This window comes from Chrysemys picta, chromosome 2, assembly GCF_011386835.1.
Source record: "Chrysemys picta bellii isolate R12L10 chromosome 2, ASM1138683v2, whole genome shotgun sequence".
Classification (NCBI taxonomy): Eukaryota; Metazoa; Chordata; order Testudines; family Emydidae; genus Chrysemys; species Chrysemys picta.
In genome coordinates this window covers 6,411,014-6,432,205 of record NC_088792.1, presented here as the reverse complement: position 1 = coordinate 6,432,205, position 21,192 = coordinate 6,411,014, and the positions used below count along the sequence as shown (strand labels likewise).

Here is a 21,192-nt window from a genome sequence, read left to right as displayed (position 1 = left end):
GGCTGGGGATGAGGGGTTTGGGGTGGAGGAAGGGGCTCTGGGTTTGGGGGGCTCAGGGCTGGGGCAGGGGATTGGGGCACGGACTTACCTCGGGCTATTCCTGGTCAGCGGCGCAGCGGGGGTGCTAAGGCAGGCTTCCCGCCTGGCCTGGCACCGCAGACTGCGCTGCGCCCGGGAAGCGGTCAGCAGCAGGTCCGGCTCCTAGGTGGAGGCGCGCAAGCAGCTCCGCACAGCTCTCACCTGCCGGCACTGGCCCCGCCCCCAATGCGGAGCCAGTGCTCAGGGCGGGACAGTGCATGGAGCCCCGTGACCCCCGCCTAGAAGCTGGACCTGCTGCTGGCCGCTTCCGGGGCATCAGAACAGGTAGGGACTAGCCTGCCTTAGCCGCGCAGCAGTGCCAATGGGACTTTTAACGGCCCAGTCGGCGGTGCTGCCCAGAGCTGCCGCGACCCAGTGTCTTCCATTCCCAGTACTGGATCGCGACCCAAAGTGTGAAAAACGCTGCTCTGGACAAGTCACTTTTCACAGAATATCGGGGTAGGAAGGGACCTCAGGAGGTCATCTAGTCCAACCCCCTGCTCAAAGCAGGACCTATCCCCAGACAGATTTTCATCCCAGATCCCTAAATGGCCCCCTTAAGGATTAAACTCACAACCCTGGGTTTAGCAGGCCAATGCTCAAACCACTGAGCTATCCCTCCCCCCTCCTTTTAATAATCCACCACTTCCGTACAGCTCACCACAAGACTATCTTTAGCCATCCGCTTACCGTATGACGGGCTAGTTCTTTGCAAACATCTAGTAACCCACAAAACCCACTTGGGAGGCAGATATTCTCTCAGCGCTCCTTTAGTCGGCCTTTCCCTCCCCTCCCCCAGCAAAAAGTTTTGATGAAAAACCATTTTTTTTTTCATTTTTTGTCAAATATTGCTGTTGAACATTTTTGAGTTTTTGTCAAACCACCTCCCCCCCCCCCCATGTATTGGTTTCTGACGGCCCCAGAATTAAACCGTTTTCAGTTTCAACCCCTCAAAAGTCGGCTTTTGGTTGCTGAAAACTGAAGAAAAAAAAAATCAACGTTGAGGCGGTTTTAAGGCAAACTGGAAGATCTTTAATGAAAACGGAACTTTTGCCTGAAAAATTTATTTCTGTTGGGCTAAAAAAAAAAGCCATTTTCTACTGAAAAAAAGTTTTGATGGAAAACGTTCCACCAGAGGGGAGAAAACTGAGGCACCGCGGGGAACGGCCTCTCCCACAGTGTCTCCCACGAGGCCCCCAAAATGGAGGTGCCTGGGGAGCGAGAGGTAAGCCCAGGGCTCTCTTTGTCTCTTTTAAGCATCTCGTGTTGTTGGCTGTGTTTGCTTGCAGACAGAGAGCTGCAGATCCTGAAGCGCACGGATGGGGACTCCCGCAAGGAGCACCCCAAGAAGCCTCCGCTGTCTGAGTCAGAGGGCAGCGCCTCCCCCAATAACTCTTCCGAGTTCCTCCCGCCGCTGCCAGACAACAGCAAGAACATCATCCCCGTCTACTGCTCTATCCTGGCCGCGGTGGTGGTGGGGCTCCTGGCCTACGTGGCTTTCAAATGGTACGTGTGGCCTCGCTCATGGGGCTGCTCCAGCTCGGGGGAGGGGGTGCCGGGAGAATCACCGCAGGGGGGACACCAGGAATGGTGCCCCTCAGCATAGGCCGGCTCCCATGCGGGGCACCAGCCAGCAAACCAAGGGCTCTCCACAGCCACGCTGTCTGGGCTGCCCTCCTGAGCCAACTGACCCCCACTCCTGGCCGGCTGTTCCCCCTCCTGGGGGGACCTTCCACATGTCTTACCCTGTAGGTGCCTGGCAAAGCCCTTTGGGTCCTGCCGGACCTGGGCCCAAATGAGGACACCAGCTCCAAACCCTGAGCTCTGGGGACGTTCCCATCTGCCCCTAGTGCTGTAACGGGCCGGAACCAGAATACCGAACCCCCTGACACTCTGGGGAAGTTCAGATTTGGATCCAAAGTCCAGGGCTTAGGCCCGTTTCTGTGAGCACCGGGATCTGTCCCGCTTTGCCCATCCCTCGTGGTATGGACGTTCATCTCCTCCTGCGCTTTGCATCCGAGTGCTCCTCTCACCGATGCAGTATGCCTCCCACTCACCCCTAGGAGGCAGAGAAGTATCATTATCCCCATGTCACAAGATGGGGAAACCGAGGCACGGAGCGGTGACGTGATTAGTCCCAGGTCACGCAGCAAGTCAGTGGCACAGCCAGGAGGAGAACTCAGGAGTCCTGACTCCCAGACCTGTGAGCTAACCGCTTGACCATGCTTCCCCTTCACACGTGAGCTCCCTAGGCTTTGAAAAAACATACTGTATGAAAGCAATAGGAGGGACATCCAGCCAAGGGCAGGGCTTGTCCTATGGCAGGAAGGAGAAGAGAGATTAATGTCTAGGGGCTCAGCAAGGACTGGGAGCTGGAAACTCCTGGGTTTCTAATCCAGGCTCCGACACTGACTGCCTCTGTGACTTTGAGTGTGTCCCTTACCCCTTCTCTGCCTTGCTTTCCCTGGCTGGGATCTGGAGGTACCTCCTACCATGCAGGGGCTGGCGGGGTGCAGTGATAAACTAGGGGGTGTTTGTAAGGCGCTATGAAGATGGAAGGCACGAAGTATTAGGAGGGTTTGGCTGGACTCAGTGGGCCAAGTGGATCCTGGGTGCAGCTGCATTGAGGCTGCTGGGCCAAGTCCATTGTGGGTGCAGCACAGCCAGAGATGACTCGGTCACAGCCCGTTCCGGAAGGAGGGATTTGCCCTCCGGTCCCCGTGGCCCGCCCGCCGGGCGCACAGGTGTTCAGCCGGGACACCAGACAGGCGGAGCGTCGTTATTCCCTTCGGGGCAGGGCCGGCCCACGGAAGGAGCCGTGTCCCCCACTGTGTCGGGCGCACTGCTGGGGCCCAGCGGCTGAATAGGATTAAACCTCGTTTGGGGCGCGGGATTAGATCCTTCTCTGCCTCTGTATCCGGCCTCTGCTGGGGAGACCGGAGGAGTGGGCGGTAGATTAATGGGACCCCTGCTGAAAGGATTTCAAACTGCTGGCTGTTCTGTTGGGAAGTGCAAAGCCAACCCCCGCCCGGCTCGCTTTGTGCCTGTGTTTGGGGATTTATTTCCCTCCCTGGTGTTCGAGCTGCCCTGCTCCCCTTCCCACTTGTTTACATTCTTTATATTCCACTCACATTGAGAGACTCCAGAGCCGAGTGGGTCCCTCCTCCTGCCATATAGATCTTAGACCCACCCATCCCTCCGCCTGCCATATAGATCATAGACCCCGTCCCTCCTCCTCCCTTATAGATCATAGACCCCGTCCCTCCTCCTCCCATATAGATCATAGACCCCCCGTCCCTCCTCCTCCCATATAGATCATAGACCCTCCATCCCTCCTCCTCCCATATAGATCATAGACCCCCCGTCCCTCCTCCTCCCTTATAGATCATAGACCCCCCATCCCTCCTCCTGCTATATAGTTCATAGACCCCCCGTCCCTTCTCCTGCTATATAGCTCATAGACCCCTCTGTTTCCTCGCTCACCCCGGCTTCCTTTCCCCAAGCCTCCCTTTGTGTGATGAGTCAGAGAGTATTCACTCGACCGATTCCTTCCCCCCCCAGATGTGAGGATCACCCCTGAGTACAGACCCGCAGAGCCTGCTGTGAGCACTGGGGCCGGTGGTGATTTGCACCGCTTGTATTCGCTGGGCAGCCCACGGAGGACTGTGGCTCTGCCGGCATTTGTCGGCTAAAGCACCAGGCTGGGACGCAGCAGATCCGAGTCCGATTCCCAGCTCTGCTCCAAGCTCTGGCTGACCTTGGGCAAGTCACTTGAGCACCAAGGACCACGTTCCGATGCCGGACTCAGCCGGAACAGTATATATGTAGGCCCCCCAGACCTGGGCCAGGACCCCATAGTGCCAGGTGCTGTACAAACACAGACCCAACACAAGCTGGCAGGCTAAGGACATGTACAGATCAGGCCTGTACGCTCCTCACAGTCACTCAGTCACCTCTCCGCCGCTTGCCCCTCTCTGCCGCTGCCTAGATATATTCCCCCCCTTGCTGCCTGCTGCCTTGCACCCCCTGTTCTCCTCTCTGTTTAGCGGGTGCCTGGTCACTCGCTGGGGGCCAGTCCTAGGAGCTGCTGAATGTCTGACCTCCTGCTAATGCCATCCGGGAGAGCAGGGGCAGGCAGCACCTCCCGGGATCGGACCCTGGCTGCCTATGGCTGTCCGTAGCACAGCAGCATCCGGTTCCAGCCGAGCGTAGGACCCTGGTTCGATTCTGAGCTCTATGGGGCGGGGAGCGTCTTTTTGTCCTGCGTGTACAGCGCCTGGCGCAGTGGGGCCCAGAGCCCGTCCGCCAGCCCTAGGCGCTACCGGGAGGGCGGTACACACATGGTCAGAGACAGCCCCGCCCGCGAGAGCGTAGGGCCTAAACACACACAGGGTGGGGGAGGGGATAGAACCCAGGTGTTCCGAGTCCCAGGACCGGACCCGATGCGGCCTCCTCGTACCCTATGAGACCTTTCACCAATGCTCTCCCTGTTGCACTAGACATATGCTCCCGTGCACAGACCGGCGCTACAGGACTAGCACTAGCCACGGGCATTTGCCCCAGCTCTCTGGCTGGGGACGGGAGGGAGGGATGCAAGGTGCATGAAGCTGTTTGCAAACCGGGCTCCTCCGTGCATAGGCGGGGAGGATGGGGGCAGCACTGGAGAAAGGGATGGAGCGAGGGAGGCGGAGGGAAGCTGGAGAGGGATGGCGAAAGAAGTGGAGGCTGGCTAGGGGCAGAGAGACAGAGATGGCAGGAGGACCCCTCACTTCCCCCCGGTCAGCCTGACGTTTCTCCCGCAGCCAGCCCCGGCTGAGCCATCTGTGCCAGGGGTCTGCAGGGAACCGGGGGGGTGGAGGAGAGGAATTATCCTGGTACACCTCTACCTCGATATAACGCTGTCCTCGGGAGCCAAGAAATCTTACCGTGTTATAGATGAAACCGCGTTATATCGAACTTGCTTTGATCCGCCGGAGTGCGCAGCCCCACCCCGCTGGAACGCTGCTTTACCGCGTTAGATCCGAATTCGTGTTCTATCGGGTTGCGTTCTAGCGGGGTAGAGGTGTACATGGAGCCCCCCCTAGAAAGAGCGCGGCTGAGCCCGAAAGCCCTTCCTTGCCGAGGCTGCGGGCACAAGGCTGGGCTGGATAAAACCCTGCGCTCGGGGGGGATGTAGGGGGGCAGGTGTTTCAATGGGGTCCTTCAAGTGCGGGCGCTCAGCTGAGATGCTGCTAAACTCTGGGGGTGTGAAGGGGGCACGTGTGCATACAAGGATCCCCCCTCCCACTGCTAGTATGTTACTGAGCCCAGACGCTCTCCCCCTTCCCCCGCTGCAGCTGGAACACCTGCAAGCAGAAGAAACAGCTGGCCAAAGCCAGGGCTGGGGAGCTAGGGGCCTCCCCCGAGGGTGAAAAGCTGCACAGCGACAGTGGCGTCTTCCTCGACACGCACAGCCTGCAGGAGCACCACCCGCTCAGCAAGGGTAAGGGCCTCTCAGCCGCTGCCTCAGCAGGGCCACGCTCCCCACCTCACCCCAGGGAGGGTGCCCCTTCCCCGCATAGGAGTTGTTGGTAGCTTCCAGTCCCTTGAGGCTAGGGGCCTTGGCGGTTTCTGGGTTCCCCCAAGGAGTGTGAGCATTGGCGGTTTCTATGTTCCCCCAGGGATGTGGGCATTGGCGGTTTCTATGTTCCCCCAGGGATGTGGGCATTGGTGGTTTCTATGTTCCCCCAGGGATGTGAGCATTGGTGGTTTCTGTGTCCCCCAGGGAGTATGATGGACCCGTTTCCAGGTCCCCCCAGGAAGTCTGGGCCTTAGCAATCTCTAGGTCCCCCACAGCTGAAAATATCCCCTGGGGAGCAAACAACAGAAGCAGCATTTGATCTACAGTCCGCCCATGAGGGAGGCTGGGACCAGGCCATTGCAGATGGGGTGGCTGCTGTGGCAAAGTGGGGCTGCCTGATAGATGCCGTTATGGGCCCCCTGAAGGTCCCCTCCCACTGTATATCCTTGGGCTGGGGCCACCACCTCTCCAGGTGAGGATGACAAAGTAGGGACTGGCTGGTGCTGCTGCATAAATCAGCCAGAGAGGGCGCTGTGGGATGACGACAGGGACGCAGACCAGGAATGGAACCAGGCCGGGTGCTTATTTGGGTGGCTAATGGGTTCGAGTGGCTCTTCTTGGAGCCCCCCAGTGGCTAAAGATTCCAGCCTCTCTGGCTTTCTCACCCTGGGGACCTGCTCCAGCCAGCCGGCCGCAGCAAGGGGCTCAGTGCTCTGACATGTGGCAGGATCGGGGCCTAGTTCCTTAAAGGGAAACCACACCTATTATGGTTAGTTAAGTTAAGCGCCAGTGTGGCACAAGAACAAATGGTTATAAATTGGCCATCAACAGTAAGCAGCTCACCTGAGAAACGTTTCCTGCTTTCCCCCAAACTGGGGTATCCCTCCCCATCCCGAATGATCTCTGAAGGAGGCCTTGGCTGGCTGATATCAAGCCTGGACCAATGACAGGTTTAAGGGCTGTCATCTTGCATCTCTAGAGGGGTAGAAATGGCAGCTTCCCCCCACTGGAAAGGGGCGGTGTCCAGCATCCCAGAGCCAGAGCAGCAGGGCGCGTGTCCCTGTTGCTTCCTAAAGCACTCCGGGAAAGGCGGCTTTAATGCCGAACGTGGGACAGGCTCTGTTTTGTGACTCAGGCAAGAGACGTGGCCCCCTTTGGCATCCAGGGTGACTCAAGGGGAGGGGTGTGCACTGATTCACCAGCACCGCTTCCTCTAGCACCGGGAGGTCTCGTAGCCAAGCACTGCTCAGCTTAGCCCATCAGCCACAACCCCAGGGGCATGCTGTGCTGTGACCTGCCGGGGCGGTGACTGGGACAGGAGCGCGGTGGCTTCTCTTTCAGCAGCGCTTGGGTAGGGATGCAGGGTAACACCAGCCCACTCACGGGTCCCGGCTCTGACTCTCTCGCTCTGCCTGTCCCTTCACAGCGCACAGGGCCGAGCCCCGGCTGTACAGCGCCCTGCCACCCCACAAGCAGGAGGAGGTGGAGCAGCTGCTGGAGAGCTCCAGCCACGGCAAGGACTGGCGCTGCCTGGCCAGCCAGCTGGGCTACGAGGAAGAGGCCATCGACACCTTCAGCCGGGGCGAAGCCCCCGCCCACACCCTCCTCTCCGACTGGGCCGCCAAAGAGGGGGCCACGCTGGAGGCCCTGTGCGCAGCCCTGGCCGGCATCGAGCGGCCGGACGTGGTGGAGAACTTGACCGGCCCAGCTGAGGCCAGCTCGGTGGTGTAATGGCACGGGCAAGCCAGCAGGGGGTCGCGCACCCCGCGAGAACGGGACTCGCTAGGAGTTTTAAATGGCAACAAAAAAAGAAAAGGGGGGAGGGGAACAAATTTTGTTAATGATAAGGGAACTTAAAAAAAAAAAGGCAACAAAACAAACAAAAAAGCCACAGAGCAGCGGCCTTTGGCAGGACAAGGTGCAGCACCATGATGTGACTGGCGCATGAGCCCACCGTCTCCTACTGGCGGCGACCGGGCCTGCGGGTGCCCCGCGCCGTCCCCTACCGGCGGCGACCGGGCCTGCGGGTGCCACGCGCGGTGTCAGCAGGGGAGCTATGCCTTAATACTAGGGCAGGTTCTTTAGCGCCAATGGACGAGACCTGGGATTCTGGAGCCGAAGGCTCTGGGTCCTCTCCCCGCTTGACCATGGGCTTGGGAGAGAGCCAGCCCCTGAGGTGAGTTGGTGGGTGACGCCCTACTGCCTGGCAGGGAGAGTGGCTGGCATGGCTGGAGAGGGAGGAGCGTTTGGGGGGACGGGTTCTCTGCCCCTTTGACTCCGTCCCCGTGCCCGCCCTGTCTGGGGATCCCGGCTGGCTTTGTCGTGTGGTTTCCTTCCGTCACGTGGCCATTGTAACCCATGGGGATTAACCATGGGCTTTCCCCTTCCCTGTGCGCCCTCTGGAAGAGCCCTCAGCCATACGGGAGCCTGTGGACCCTGACCTGCCAGGGCCAAGCCATTCACCCTCCCCAGGTGGACTCCGGTCCCCCAGGCCAGGGGGTGAAGGGACCAATCACCGGGCACGGGCGTAGGGCACTGCTGTCTAACCCATTCTATCGCTGGAGCCCCCACCCTCCTCTGTCACCCCTCCAGCCTAGGCCCGGCACCACCCCCAGCCAGCACCTCCCCCCACAACTCACTGCACCATCCCCAAACCGTGTCTGCCTCCACCCCCCACTACGCGCAGAGAAACACCTGTGCCAGGCAGGGACTGAATTGGGGCCCTCCTGGCTCCAAGGAACCGTCCCTGACTCAGCGTTTTCTCCCCACGGGCTGGTTTGTTTGGGGGTGGGAGTCAGTTTTCAGACTGTACCCCCCCCTTGCAGCCAGTCCCCTCCCCCTCAGCTAACACTCCCCTCCCCATCCTCTCTCTCCATGGCTAGGGCTTGCTCACTAAGGACGGTTCCCAGAATCCTTTAGGGTGCCGCCCTAGGGCTGGGGCCTCATGGACGTTGCCTGTAGCCCTTGTAGGGGTTCGGCCCTTTGCCCTTGGGCCCAGTTGCTGGCGGGGATTGGTCCAGTGTCATATGGGGACTTCCAAGTGACCGAGCAACCCCCCCTTCAGCCAGAGAGGGAACGAGGGTGGGGGAACCAGCCAGCCGCTCGTTTGGCCCTGCTGCCCCCCTACAGTACTGCTGGTGATTCCCCCCCCCCCCCCCGACACACCCACACGGGATTCAGGCCCCCCGATGCTGGGAAGCGCTGGCTGAGCCTGGTGCTAGGCACAGGGACGTTGCAGTTCGGCATTTCCCCCAAGGTGCCAACGTTGTGCCGCGTGCCTTCCCCCACAGAATGCCTGCTGAGCTGGCCGTGCCCGCCGGCCCCCAGCGGGTCTCCGCCCGCCTGCCTGTGGACCGAACTCTGCTCTGGGAGTGCCCTGTGCTACACTGCTTGGCACGCCGCCCCCTTGCGCCAACCCCTGCAGCCTCGGCCCGGCCAGCTGGAGCGGCCGCCAGCGCCACGTGTTGCGCCGAGCTGGGCCGTTTCGGCTCAGCAGAAGGCAGGAGCTGATTGCCCCCCTGCCCATGGGCCAGCCGGGGGCAGATCTACCATCGCTGACGGAGGCCTGTGGTCAGCCCAGGCTCCCCTACAATAAGACCTTCTCCCCTCCCCTGCACTGGAGGAATGAAACTGACCCCCCCGCCCCCCGGGTCTGCAGCGCTTGGCAAAGTGTATCTGTCCCTCACGGTTGCCGCGTGAGCCCAGCGGTGCTGAACTGCCGTGGGAGATGGTCTGCGGCGCTGCGCCTCGCCGGGAAATGGAACCCACCTGCCACAGCGATCATGGCCCCAAAAGCTCGCCAAGTTCCCCACTCGGTTTCCTGGGCTCAGCCCGTGGCCAGAGGCTGGCTGAGTCGGTAACTGGAAGAGCCTGCTGGGGCCAGACCGCTGTACCTCGAGCAGTAGCAGCCCCACTCTGGTGCAGCAGGTCCTCCCAGGTTCAAGCCCTATGCTGGGCGTGCAGCGGTCTCTTCCGGTTCAATTGCTCTGCTACATACTTCGGAGACTCGGGGCAGGGAGGGTGTGGTCTCTTGGGGACCCCGTACCACACGTGATCAGCTGCAGCCAGGCTGGTCTAATGGGCCCTGCGGGAAGGACTAAGTAGCACGTGAACGCACATCAGCTTTAACCTGTAATCGACGCGCTCGTCTTCTTTTTCTTCTTCGTTTTAGGACGGTTTTTGTTGTTGTACTTGACGTCTCTGCCTGCTCTCGTTTGGTACTGTTCGCCCTCTCGTTGTGTATGACGCTGCCGTGTCTGATGACATGGGTGTAATGCTCATGTGTTAAAAACAATTGCATTAAAAGTGCCATCAGTTGACCTGTGGCCTTTGGGAGGTGGGCTTTTGGGCAGGGGAGTGGGTGAGTAGGAGCAGACCAGTGGCCCAGCTAGGCCAGCAGCAGATGCTTCAGGAAAAGGTGTATGAAGCCCTGGAGGAGGCAGTTATGGAATAACCTGTCCCCAGGGAACTTTTCCTCCTGACCCTGAATAGGTGCGGTTGGTTTAAGCCCTGAAGCATGAGCATGACAGCACCACCCTCCCCCTGGGTTAGTCCAACCAGCGACAGGCTCCTCCCATGGGAACGCTTTAGCGCTATGGGACGGTGCATGGCCTGGAGGTGTGGCTGAGCCAGTGGCCCACATGGCCCTTGCTGAGGTGGTGTTGCTTGTACACACAGGCCCAGCATTTAGCTTTTGTAAAGGCTCCCCCCCCCACGCACACACCTTTCTAGGTGGAGCTGGCAGGGGGACTAGCTGCTTGGGTGTACTGGCATGGTCCTGGTGTTGCAGGAGCAGACTGGTGCCCTGGCCTGGTTGCACTGGGCGCTAATGGTAACTGCTGCCCATTTGCCAGCACCCCACTGCCCAGCAGCGCCTCCCCCAGGGAGTCTAAAAACACTGCTTCCCCGGCCCCTGCAGCCGCCTCCATCCCAGCTGTGCAGAGGGGAGCCGACCGGGGGCCACTTGTGAGCATGAACGGGGGCAGCAAGCCCTGGCTGCCCGCGCCCCATGGGCAGCTCCCCCCAACAAACAGCCCTGCCCCATGCCAGCCTCCCTCCTGGTGCTGCCGTCCCCACTGCGTGGCAGCTTCGGCACAGCCGGCTGGGAACGGGCCGGGATGCCGCAGATTCGGGCCCCAAAGGCAGGAGCCTAGTGGGGCCGCCTCAGCCCCGCCACACCCTGCTGGGGGGCGAGCCAGCGGCCCATCAGCCCTCAGCACACTGACTGCTCCCTCCGCCCCACTTCCCCACCCCGGGAGCTAGGCTTTAGATGTACCTGTGAGGTCCCCTTGAGCTCTGCCATGCCATAAACAATAACCACTAGGTGGGGCCATGGCAGGAGCCTCCCCTCGGTGCAGGGCGGGTGTCGGGTACCTCCCCAGGTCCAGGTGGGCATCAGGGGCCTCCCTTGGGTGCAGTTGGGGTTAGGGGACCCTCCCCCGGGTGTGGGTTGCCATCCCTGCCAGGGGTGTCCCTGGGTGCAGGCAGGCATCTGAGCTGAGGGTGCTCCCAGGCCAGCAGTCCCCTGGCACAGGCACCGCTCTGATTGACGCAGACGGGGCTGCTGCCCAGGTCCCCACCCCTCTTTGCCTTTCGTCCTGCCTGACAAGGCTGCCAGCATTCCCGGGTCCAGCCGCTGCGGCTTGCTGGGCTGGCAGAGCAGGGCCGGCAGCCCCCGTCGCTGGCTGGGTGCGCCTGGGGGACGGGGTGCCACCCTCGCAGTCACGGGGCCAAGGGCTGAGCTGGCCTAACCAGCTCCTCACTGCGTCCCCAGCTGCCACCGGGTAAGAGCTCAGCGGTGGCGAGAGTCCCCCTCATTTGAGTCCCTGACCAGGAGGGTGCTGCATGGGACTCGCTTTACAGCTCAGCCATAAAACCAAGGCCCTGCTTGGGCTGAGTCAGGAGCGCCTGGCACGTGCCCTAGGATCACCCCCGGCGCCCCAGCCACCTTCGATCACCCCAGGAGTCTAGTTCTGTCCAATAGCACCTGTTCCTAGAGGATAACAGCTTACTACTACTGCTGGCTGGAGTCAGTGAAATATTGGAACGGCCTTCCCAGGGAAACGGTGGGGGCAACGGACCTGTCTGGTTTTAAGATTAAGTTAGACAAGTTTATGGAGGGAATGGTTTAATGGTAAAACATATTAGCTGAGGAATACCGAGCAATGGTTGGTAAACAATATAATGACTAACAAGGGTCAGGCTGGAGACTCTTGCCTACATGCTCGGGGTCTTACTGATCGCCATATTTGGGGTCGGGAAGGAATTTTCCTCCAGGGTAGATTGGCTGAGGCCCTGGAGGTTTTTCGCCTTCCTCCGCAGCATGGGGCAGGGATCGCTAGCAGGAGGGTTCTCTGCAAATTGAAGTCACTAAGACATAGGATTTGGGGACTTCATCGGCAGAGTCAAGGAAGGGTAGGGACGGTTTTGTGGCCTGCAGCATGCAGGGGGTCAGACCAGATGATCATAATGGTCCCTTCTGACCTTAAAGTCTATGAGTCTATGAGCTCACGTGGTGCCATGGAGGTGAAGGGCCTGGATCCAAACCCTGGTGCTGACCCAAACACCAAGGGCAGTGTGGTGGGGGATAGTTTAAGGGGTGCCCTGTCTAGGCTCCCCCTGGGGAAGCTTCCCCGCTCAAGCAACTGAAGCTGGCCTGCCCATCCTCGCTCAGCGGCTGGCGGTAGCTCCGGCGGGGGGTTCGCACCCCTGGCTAGCAGGGGAAGAGCGTCGCCGGGGGATGCGGCAGCTCCAGCAGACCATGCGGCTGCCCCATGACAGACCCGGCCTCAGTTCCTGTCCCAATGGCCCCGCGCCTTGGGGAAAGCGCTCAGAGCATGTCCTCCATGGGGCTGTGGAACGTGAAGGCAGCAGGGGACGCGAATGAGTCTAAGTCCCCCAGCCCCAGAGGCTGGGCAACGCCCGGGGCTCCTGTGCCCTGACCCCTGGGTACCACGGAGCCAGCGAAGAAGCCTCTGTGCCCATGAGGGGCCGTGCATTGGGGGGCTTGCGAAAAGCCCGGCTGGGGAGCTGCGGAATTGGAGGCGCAGTGTAGGCTGGCACAGGGGCAGGTCTTCACCCACGGTCCCTTCCCCAGGGACATTCCCGGCTCCCCCCAGAAAACACACAGGGCTCGTGCCCTGCTGGATGGAGCCTCCCGCAGCCCCTGCGCGTTATTAGGTGTATTCCAATAGCACAGCGAGGCCAGCGGTGCTCGGCGCTGTCCCAAACCTAGGCAGAGCCCAGCCCTGCCCTGAAGCGCTCCCAGTCTAACTAGACAAAGGCCGGGGAGGGGAAATGGGCCAGAGACGGGGCCTCGCTCGGGGGTGCAGCAGGTCAGCCTACAGTGCTAGGCCGGGGGCTAGAAGCAGGACTCCCAAGCCACACCCATTGGGCCACCCTGCCCCTCGGCCCATCCCCCTGCCTTCCTGCGGGGCACAGGCTCTCGCTGGAGTGCGCAGGTGCCTAGCCCGCAGAGCCAGGCCTGGCCGGCCACCTTGCGTGCCACGCACGGGCCTGCGCGCTCTCGCTGCGGAAGTGCCTGCGGCCCGGGGCTGGCCGATCAAAGGGAAGATGTTGAGCAGCTGGTGCTAATGGAAGCCAGGCTGGGAAAGTGGATCCCAGAATGAATGGCAACGGGTGGAGGAGGGGCAGGACCCGGCGAGGCTCTTCCCTTGAGAGTCAGCCAGGGCTGCTGTTGAGGCCAACAGGAACCGCTTAACAAACCCCTCACCTAGCACTGCAATGCAGCCTCCTCTGGGGTGGGACATGGCAGCTAGTTAGCAGCTCCCTACAACACTGCACAGGAAGCACTCACTGGAACGGCAATGCAGCCACCTCTGGGGTGGGGTGGGGTGGGGGGTGCAGCAGTTGTTTAAATGCTCCAGGAGGTTATAGTGGAGGGCATAGCCAGTGGGCCCCATGGCGCATGGGGTTACGTTACACCTCTAGGCAGGATCACGTTGCTTGCAAAGGCAGCAGAGGCATCCGGCAACTGCCCAGAGCTGAGAAGGTGCCGACAGGCCTGACGCTTAAGGCTGGGAACAGCTTGTTTCCGCCAGCCCCGCAAAGAGGCCCGTTATGTTGGCCGCAGGCTGGGGAGGTAACTGTGCTGCTGGGGTGTGATCTAAAGCCAACGGGAGTCTTTGCAGTGACTTCAAGGGGCTGGGCAGCGGCCCCCTTTGTCTACAGACGATGGGGCAGGGAGGGAATGAACAGGGGATTGGCGCTGACGCCTGCCCGATCAAACCCAGCCATGGCTGAACGCTCTGCCCAGCTCACAGGGCCAGGGCTGTGTCCGCTCGGCTGACAGTCTGATGCCAAGGCTAGCAAGTGAGCTGGGTGCCCGGATGGTGTGGCAGTGGACGACGTGGGGGAGGCTTGCCCGGGGGCTGCGGCGTTAGCCAGTCAGCCCCCAGGAAGGGCGGGCGTTGGCCTGCGTGCTGCAGAGATAACTGAGCTGTACAGGGCCACGACTGCTCTCCAGCGACCGAAGCACAGGAAGCTCTGAGGGGCTCCACCTGGATCCTTGCTCCCCCCTGCCAGCCTCTTTGCTGATGGCCAAGGTGGCTGTGAGCCAAGAGAATCTCCCCTCGCACAGGCCCGGGCCTCCAGCGCCGTTCGCTCAGGGCCCCCATCCTGGAAGGGGCCGGGCACCGGCCGTGCTCACGGGCTGGCGGGAGTTGAAGGCACCAGGCTTCTGACAAGGAACGACTGAGCGTCTGTCCCAGGCCTGGACATCACAGAGCGAAGCCGCTCGGCATCACTCCTGCAGCTGCGGTCAGAGGAACTGCGCTAGCTGGGGCCTGCCGACGTCAAGGCCGCAGGTCTATTAGCTGGGGCGTGCAGGCGTGTGGTTCGACTGCACCCAGCTGTGAGCAGGAAGGGGCACCAGACCTGGCTTAGCTGTGACTGGTGGGTCAGCCATGCTCTTGGCAGCGGAAGTGACGCTGTAGCGTGGCTGCAGACTCCCGGGGAGCCCATCCAAATGGCAACCCCTCCTGGCCAGGCCCAGCCAGACCAGACTGGCGCCTCCCAGAATTCAGTGCGCCACTGCCAGTGCTCTGCGCCCAGCTTGGACAGCCACCTGTTGGAGGTCACAGAGTCAATTGTCGCTGGAGTTGGGGGTCGAACTCAGGAGTTCTGGCTCTGGGGCCTGTGCACTAGGCCTGTGGGTCTCTGCCCCGTTAGCAGCAGCTAATCGAACAATCGTCCCGAGTCGACTTGGCATCTGTTGCTATCTGGGCTCTTTGGAACAAGCACAGGACCTGCGGTGGAGGTGGAAGCGGATGGAGATGGGGGAGGTTTCTCACGTGTTATAGCAGGAAGCACTAGATGGCGCTGTTACAGTGGCCCTAGCAGTGTACAGCCGCGGAGGAAATGGTCCATTGGTAGTTTTGTGATGGGCGGTTTGGCAGAGAGCTGTTGCAAGCAGCCGGGAGTTTGCTCTCTGCCTCCATCTCTGTAACGGGGGCCGAGCTGCTTCCCGGGAACCGGGCACTGGCATTTGGGCTGAGGTTCCTGAGCGAGGCGATTGCTTGTCTCGTTCGTGACCCCCACCTGTTCCAGGACTGGGCGTAGAGTGTAAACAGAGACGTTGCATGCGGAAACTCACGCTCCAGGCCATGCCATCTGCTGACATGCAGCCGGGGGGGGGCGGCGGCTGTAGACTGGTGCCCTGGGATGGTGCGGCTGGTGGCCGGGGGTGGGTGGGGGGAGTCACGCTCTGCCTGCGAAGTCTCACGTTTCCGAGTTAATCTGATGGGCCCGCTCTGTCCGTCACTGAGGATTAAGGCTCCCATCTGCCGCGCAGGAATCCCTTTCAAGAGTCCAGGAATGCCAGAGTATTTTATGCTGGGGCTTGTTTCTGAATTACAGGAGAATTGCTTTGGGGGAAGGGGGAGGGACCAGATTCCTGGGGTGGGAAGGAGCAGGGGGGCTGGTGCTCCTGCCCCGAGGAGGAGGTGGGCTTGGTGTGGGGGCGTGCATGGCCCTGGTGGGGCTTGGAGGGGAATGCCCTTGAGGACAGAGGCTGGGGGAGGATGACTGGGCCTGAAGGGCACATCGATGGGGTGAGGAAGTCGGTGGGGTGGCTGTGGGGGGAGAGAGGGAGATGGGGACAATATGTTGGAGTGGTGCCCCTCCTCCCCCCCCGTAGCCTTCAACCCGCAAAGTGCCGCCGAATCTGGCTTCCTGCCCCCTTCTACCCTGCATGTCCCTGATTCGGCTTCCCGGAAAGCAGACTCGGCCTGGCCCGCCCTGCGCTGAGGCCAAGGTGGCCGCTTGCCACGCCTCTCCCACCCCTGACCTCGACTTCCGTGCTCATGGCCCTGGCTCCTCTGGGGCGCGGAGCCGTTGCTGGGGGGCGGGGGCAGCAGAGAGAGACGGACTCCACTAGGAGGAGTGGCTGGGCTGCGGCCCAGGGCCTGGTGGGGCTCTGTCCCTCTGGTCACGTCCCTCTCGCTTGCTACCAAGCAGCCGTGTACGTACTGACAGGCCAAAGATGTGGGCTCGGCTGGGCCTCCCTGCGGTGCCGCCCCCACCCCGCTGGCTGGGGGGAGAGTGGAACCCCCCCTCCGATAATGAGCGGGAACCATCCCCCGCCGTCAGCACAGCACAGGCGATCCAGGTGACCCGAGAGACGGGACCCCCTGGGCTGCCTATTGCTGCCCGGCTCAGCCCAGACGCGGTTCCCATCAACTGGGCCATTTGTGACGGGAGTTGGATGGGTCTGAGCCCGTCCCCGCTGCCCGAGGAGCCACGAACCAGCAGCCTCAACCCAGGCACAAAGGACTCAACCCTCCCCTTGAGGGGGGCCTGCACAGTGCGATACCAAACCACGCAGACTGTATTTGTCCTGTGACCGGTCACAGGCCCTCAGCGGGGAAACTGCTTTAAATTCAGTACTGGGGAAGGAAGGCCCAGATAACTGGATTTACCACCACCCGTTTCCCCCTGTTATGAGACCTTCTGTGTCACTCAACCGGACCCCGCAACTGGACGGCCGCTGCGGGATGACTCAGCACTGCCCCCTCGTGGTCACAGCTCTGTCATTCCATCCACCTTGTTTGATGTTTTAAACACCTGCTTGAAGATCCCAGGCCCTGTCGCCCTGATACTTGGGAGCTAAGTCACCAGTCACACCGTGCTGTCACTGAGGAGCTCGGGGGCCAAGGCTTCACCTCCTGGCCTGCTCATTTCATAGAATCGTAGGACGGGAAGTGACCTCGAGAGGTCTCTAGTCCAGTCCCCTGCACTCATGGCAGGACTAAGTAGTATCTAGACCATCCCTGACAGGTGTTTGTCCAACCTGCTCTTAAAAATCCTCAATGATGGAGATTCCACAACCTCCCTGGGCAATTTAATCCAGGGCTTAACCACTCTGACAGTTAGGAAGTTTTTCCTAATGTCCAATCTAAACCGCCCTTGCTGCAATTTAAGCCCATTGCTTCTTGTCCTAGCCTCAAAGGTTAACAAGAACAATTCTTCTCCTTTCTCCTTGTAAAAACCTTTTATGTACTTGAAAACTGTTATCATGTCCCCTCTCAGTCTTCACTTCTCCAGAGCAAACAAATACAATTCTTTCCATCTTCCCACATAGGTCATGTTTTCTAGACATTTAGTCATTTGTGTTGCTCTCCTCTGGACTTTCTCCAATTTGTCCACATCTTTCCTGAAATGTGGCGCCCAGAACCGGACACAATACTCCAGCTGAGGCCTAATCAGTGTGGGGTAGAGCGGAAGAATGACTTCTTGTGTCTTGCTTACATAACTCCTACTAATATATCCCGGAATGATGATTGCTTTTTTTTTTTTGCAATAGTGTTACACTGTTGACTCATATTTAGCTTGTGATTCACTATGACCCCAGATCCCTTTCCGCAGTACTCCTTCCTAGGCAGCCATTTCCCATCGTGTCTGTGTGCAATTGGTTGTTCCTTCCGAAGTGGAGTACTTTGCATTTGTCCTTATTGAATTTCATCCTGTTTACTTCAGACCATTTCTCCAGCTTGTCCAGATCATTTTGAATTTTAATTGGATCCTCCAAAGCACTTGCAACCCCCTCCCAGCTTGGTATCGTCTGCAAACTTTATAAGTGTACCCTACTCTCTATGCCATTAGCTAAATCATTTATGAAGATACTGAACAGAATCGGACCCAGAACTGATCCCTGCAGGACCCCACTCGTTATGCCCTTCCAGCATGACTGTGAACCACTGATAACTACTCTCTGGGAACAGTTTTCCAACCAGTTTGCACCCACCTTATAGTAGCTCCATCTCGGTTGCATTTCCCTAGTTGGTTTATGAGAAGGTCATGAGAGAGAGTCTCAAAAACTTTACTAAAGTCATTTGCAAAGATCGTCGTCGTTCTCCACAGGGCTATTCTGGGGCCCTACGCTGCCCCCCTCCCCGCGGGGTGTGTGTGAGCCCCAGGCCTCTGTGGGAGGGAGTGGGGGAGCTGGCCCCAGGCCTCCGTGGGGTGGGGGCTGGCTGAGGGGTTTGGGGGAACCACCTCCCAGCACTCACCAGCAGCTGAGGCCGGTCCACTGCACTCCCACTGCCGGTGAGTGCAGCCCCGGCCCTGCTGCACTCCTCAGGGTAGTGGGGGTGGGGCTGGGCAGGGGCGGGGCGGGGGTGGAGGCCCTGGGGAAGAGCCGTAGCAGGGGCTGGAGCAGCTGTGTACTTTGCGTATGGGTAAGGACGGCCCTGGTTCTCCACCATCCTGACCTTCCCCCAAGGTCGAGAATCCAGCAACGCAATGGGACAGGCGGCAGTGCTGGGGGAACGGGTTAGAGATTCAGAGCTTCCATATGAAAAGAAAATGGAGGCTGATTAATTTAGCGAGGGGGCAGGCGGAAGGTACTCGGAGTAACAAATGGAACAGAGGAGACAGTGAGTACATGGATGTTCCCAATCTCTTATAATACAAGACAGACCAAGGTCAGTGGAATTGAAAGGCAGGCAGCGAGTTTAAAACTGATCCAAGGAAATCCTTTTTAACCCAACATAAAATTAGCCTGTGGGACCCTCTGCCACATGATACAGACTTTAAGGGTTTAACAGGATTCAAATTTTCACACAGAATCCATGACACATGCACCCAGAGGGGCCAAAGACGACCCGTGTCACCTGGCTGTGCTTTCCTTTGTTTTAGTTTCATTTTCCTGCTGGACATTTCCACTCACAAGGAATCAGGTTCTAATATCTGATGCCAAGGGAGAGCTCTAATACTGAGCAAAGGGAGCAGCGTTTGCCTCAAACCACTGCTGGACCGGAGCCAAGGTAAAGCATTTAAGGATACTTAGGCCCCGATTCAGCAAAGCACATCAGCATGGGCTTAAAGTAAAGCATGTGCTTCGTCAGGTCAGGGCCTCAAGGTCTGAAAGTTGTATGAAGCCAGATTCTCTTTGAACCCACGGAGGTGAATTCCTGCTCCGGCTGGAAGTGCAGAGTCACAGTGCAGGGCTGAGGGGAGGGTTGAATGATCTCGGCTTGCCTGAAGCCAAAACATTGACTCACCGGCCTGGAGCTGGCTACGCGGGACGGTTAACAGAGATTTCCCTTTATAGCGCAGCCCAACAGTCAGTTAACGTTGGCAGCAAAGGGGCTCCCGCCTCTCGGCGCAACACAAGCAAGTGAAGCTAAGACGTCCTTTTGCTGATCCTGTTTGCAATTTACAGAAACCGCCTGGTGATGCCATTCAGCCAGAGCAAGGGACCTAGAAGATGAGACGGCCCTTGAATCAATGGGGCATTTGTTTCTCTCTTCCAATGACATGAAGCAACGGGACTGATCCCCTTCCTGCAAGATAATGAGTAAGACCCACTAACCTCTGTGACAGCTGCTTTTTTACATTGTCTAAGGGGAGGACTGGTGTCACGTTATTGACTTGAACTGGGACCATATAGAACATCGTTGCAACCAAAGTCTTGTAGTGGCACCAAATCTTGTATAAAGGGGGTCAAATGAGGTGTCTAAGACAAGGTTATGGTTTACTGGTTATGATTATGCGGTCTATATGTGTGTATCAATTTTGTAGTTGAAGTTATGCATATTGGCTCTATACTGTCTGTATTTCAAACCTATGCTATGCTTCTGGGTGACATCCCAGACAAGTTGGTGTTAGCTCTGCCTAGCCTGCTGGATGGCCCATTAAGGACCATCAGCTATACAATTGACCCATGGAGAGAAGGCAGATACGCCTTGGAACTCAGCAAAGTATGCAGGGACTGGCCCATGTGACTCCAGACTCCATTTTGCTGTAATTTTCCAGAGTGAGAACAAAGAGGTGTTCTTACACCTGAAAAGACTATAAAAGACTGATGCCTCATCTCCATCTTGTCTTCAATCCTGCTTCATACCTCTGGAGAGACTTTGCTACAAACTGAAGCTCTGACCAAAGGACTGAGGACCCATCCCAGCGGGGGATGTGTTCCAGAGACTTGATTTGAACCTGCAGTTTATTCCATCACTGCTACAAGCCTGAACCAAGAACTTTGCCATTACTGTATGTAATTAATTCCATTTAACCAATTCTAACTCTCATCTCTATCTTTTTCCTTTTATGAATAAACCTTTAGATTTTAGATTCTAAAGGATTGGCAACAGCATGATTTGTGGGTAAGATCTGATTTGTATATTGACCTGGGTCTGGGGCTTGGTCCTTTGGGATCGAGAGAACCTCTTTTCGTTTACTGGGGTGTTGGTTTTCATAACCATTCGTCCTCATAACGAGTGGCACTGGTGGTGATACTGGGAAATTGGAGTGTCTAAGGGAACTGCTTGTGTGACATGTGGTTAGCCAGTGGGGTGAGACCAAAGTCCTCTTTGGCTGGCTGGTTTGGTTTGCCTTAGAGGTGGAAAAACCCCAGCCTTGGGCTGTAAGTGCCCGGCTTTAAGCAGTTTGTCCTGAATTGGCACTCTCCGTTGGGTCCCGCCAGAACCAGCATCGTTACAACTGGTCTATAACATCAAGTTCATTCATAGGGGAGACGGCATGGTCTGGTGGATCAGGCACTGGACTGGGAGTCAGGAGACCTGGCTTCGCTACCGACCTGCTGTGTCCCCAAGTCACTTCCTCTCCCACTCTGTTTTGGGGCAGGGACTGTCTCTGTGTGTGTATACAGCCCCCAGCACAACGGGGCCCTGATCACAGCCTTTGGATGCTATTACAAATACAAATCAGTTGAGATCACAGTCGAGACCAAGGCAAATTTGAGTTTGGAATGAGGACAGCAAGAATCTGAGGTTTGAGAGGAAAAGAGCCTGTAGCGTATTCAACCCAGCTCTCTGTAAACGCAGAATTCTTCCCTACACGATGATTTCTAGTATGGAGCATTCCCGAGCAGAAGCCTTCTACTCCTCCCCATGGCTGGTGGTTCCAACCTCATACAGCTCAGTGGTAACTCGTTCTCCCGGGTACAGAACCCAAATCATCCCATTCCGCCCACTTCTGCCTCCCCAAACGATTCCTGCTCCCTCCTTGGCCTCTACATCCTGGCCACTGTTGTGGTCACAGCTTACACAGCTATCTGCACATGCTGCTGTCCCTCA

At 58.6% G+C, this 21,192-nt stretch overlaps 1 protein-coding gene across 1 annotated transcript in view; it reads left to right on the top strand.

The window, feature by feature from the left end:
• The window catches only part of LOC101949178 (tumor necrosis factor receptor superfamily member 16-like), a 45,264-nt gene extending 37,794 nt beyond the window's left edge, over nt 1-7,470 (top strand). Inside the window, exons 4-6 of the mRNA XM_065582539.1 lie at nt 1,368-1,584; nt 5,415-5,560; nt 7,065-7,470. Coding sequence (XP_065438611.1) covers nt 1,368-1,584; nt 5,415-5,560; nt 7,065-7,369 — 668 coding nt within the window. The 3' untranslated portion in view covers nt 7,370-7,470. The remainder of the gene's footprint in view (nt 1-1,367; nt 1,585-5,414; nt 5,561-7,064) is intronic.
• Nucleotides 7,471-21,192: the final 13,722 nt, after the last annotated feature.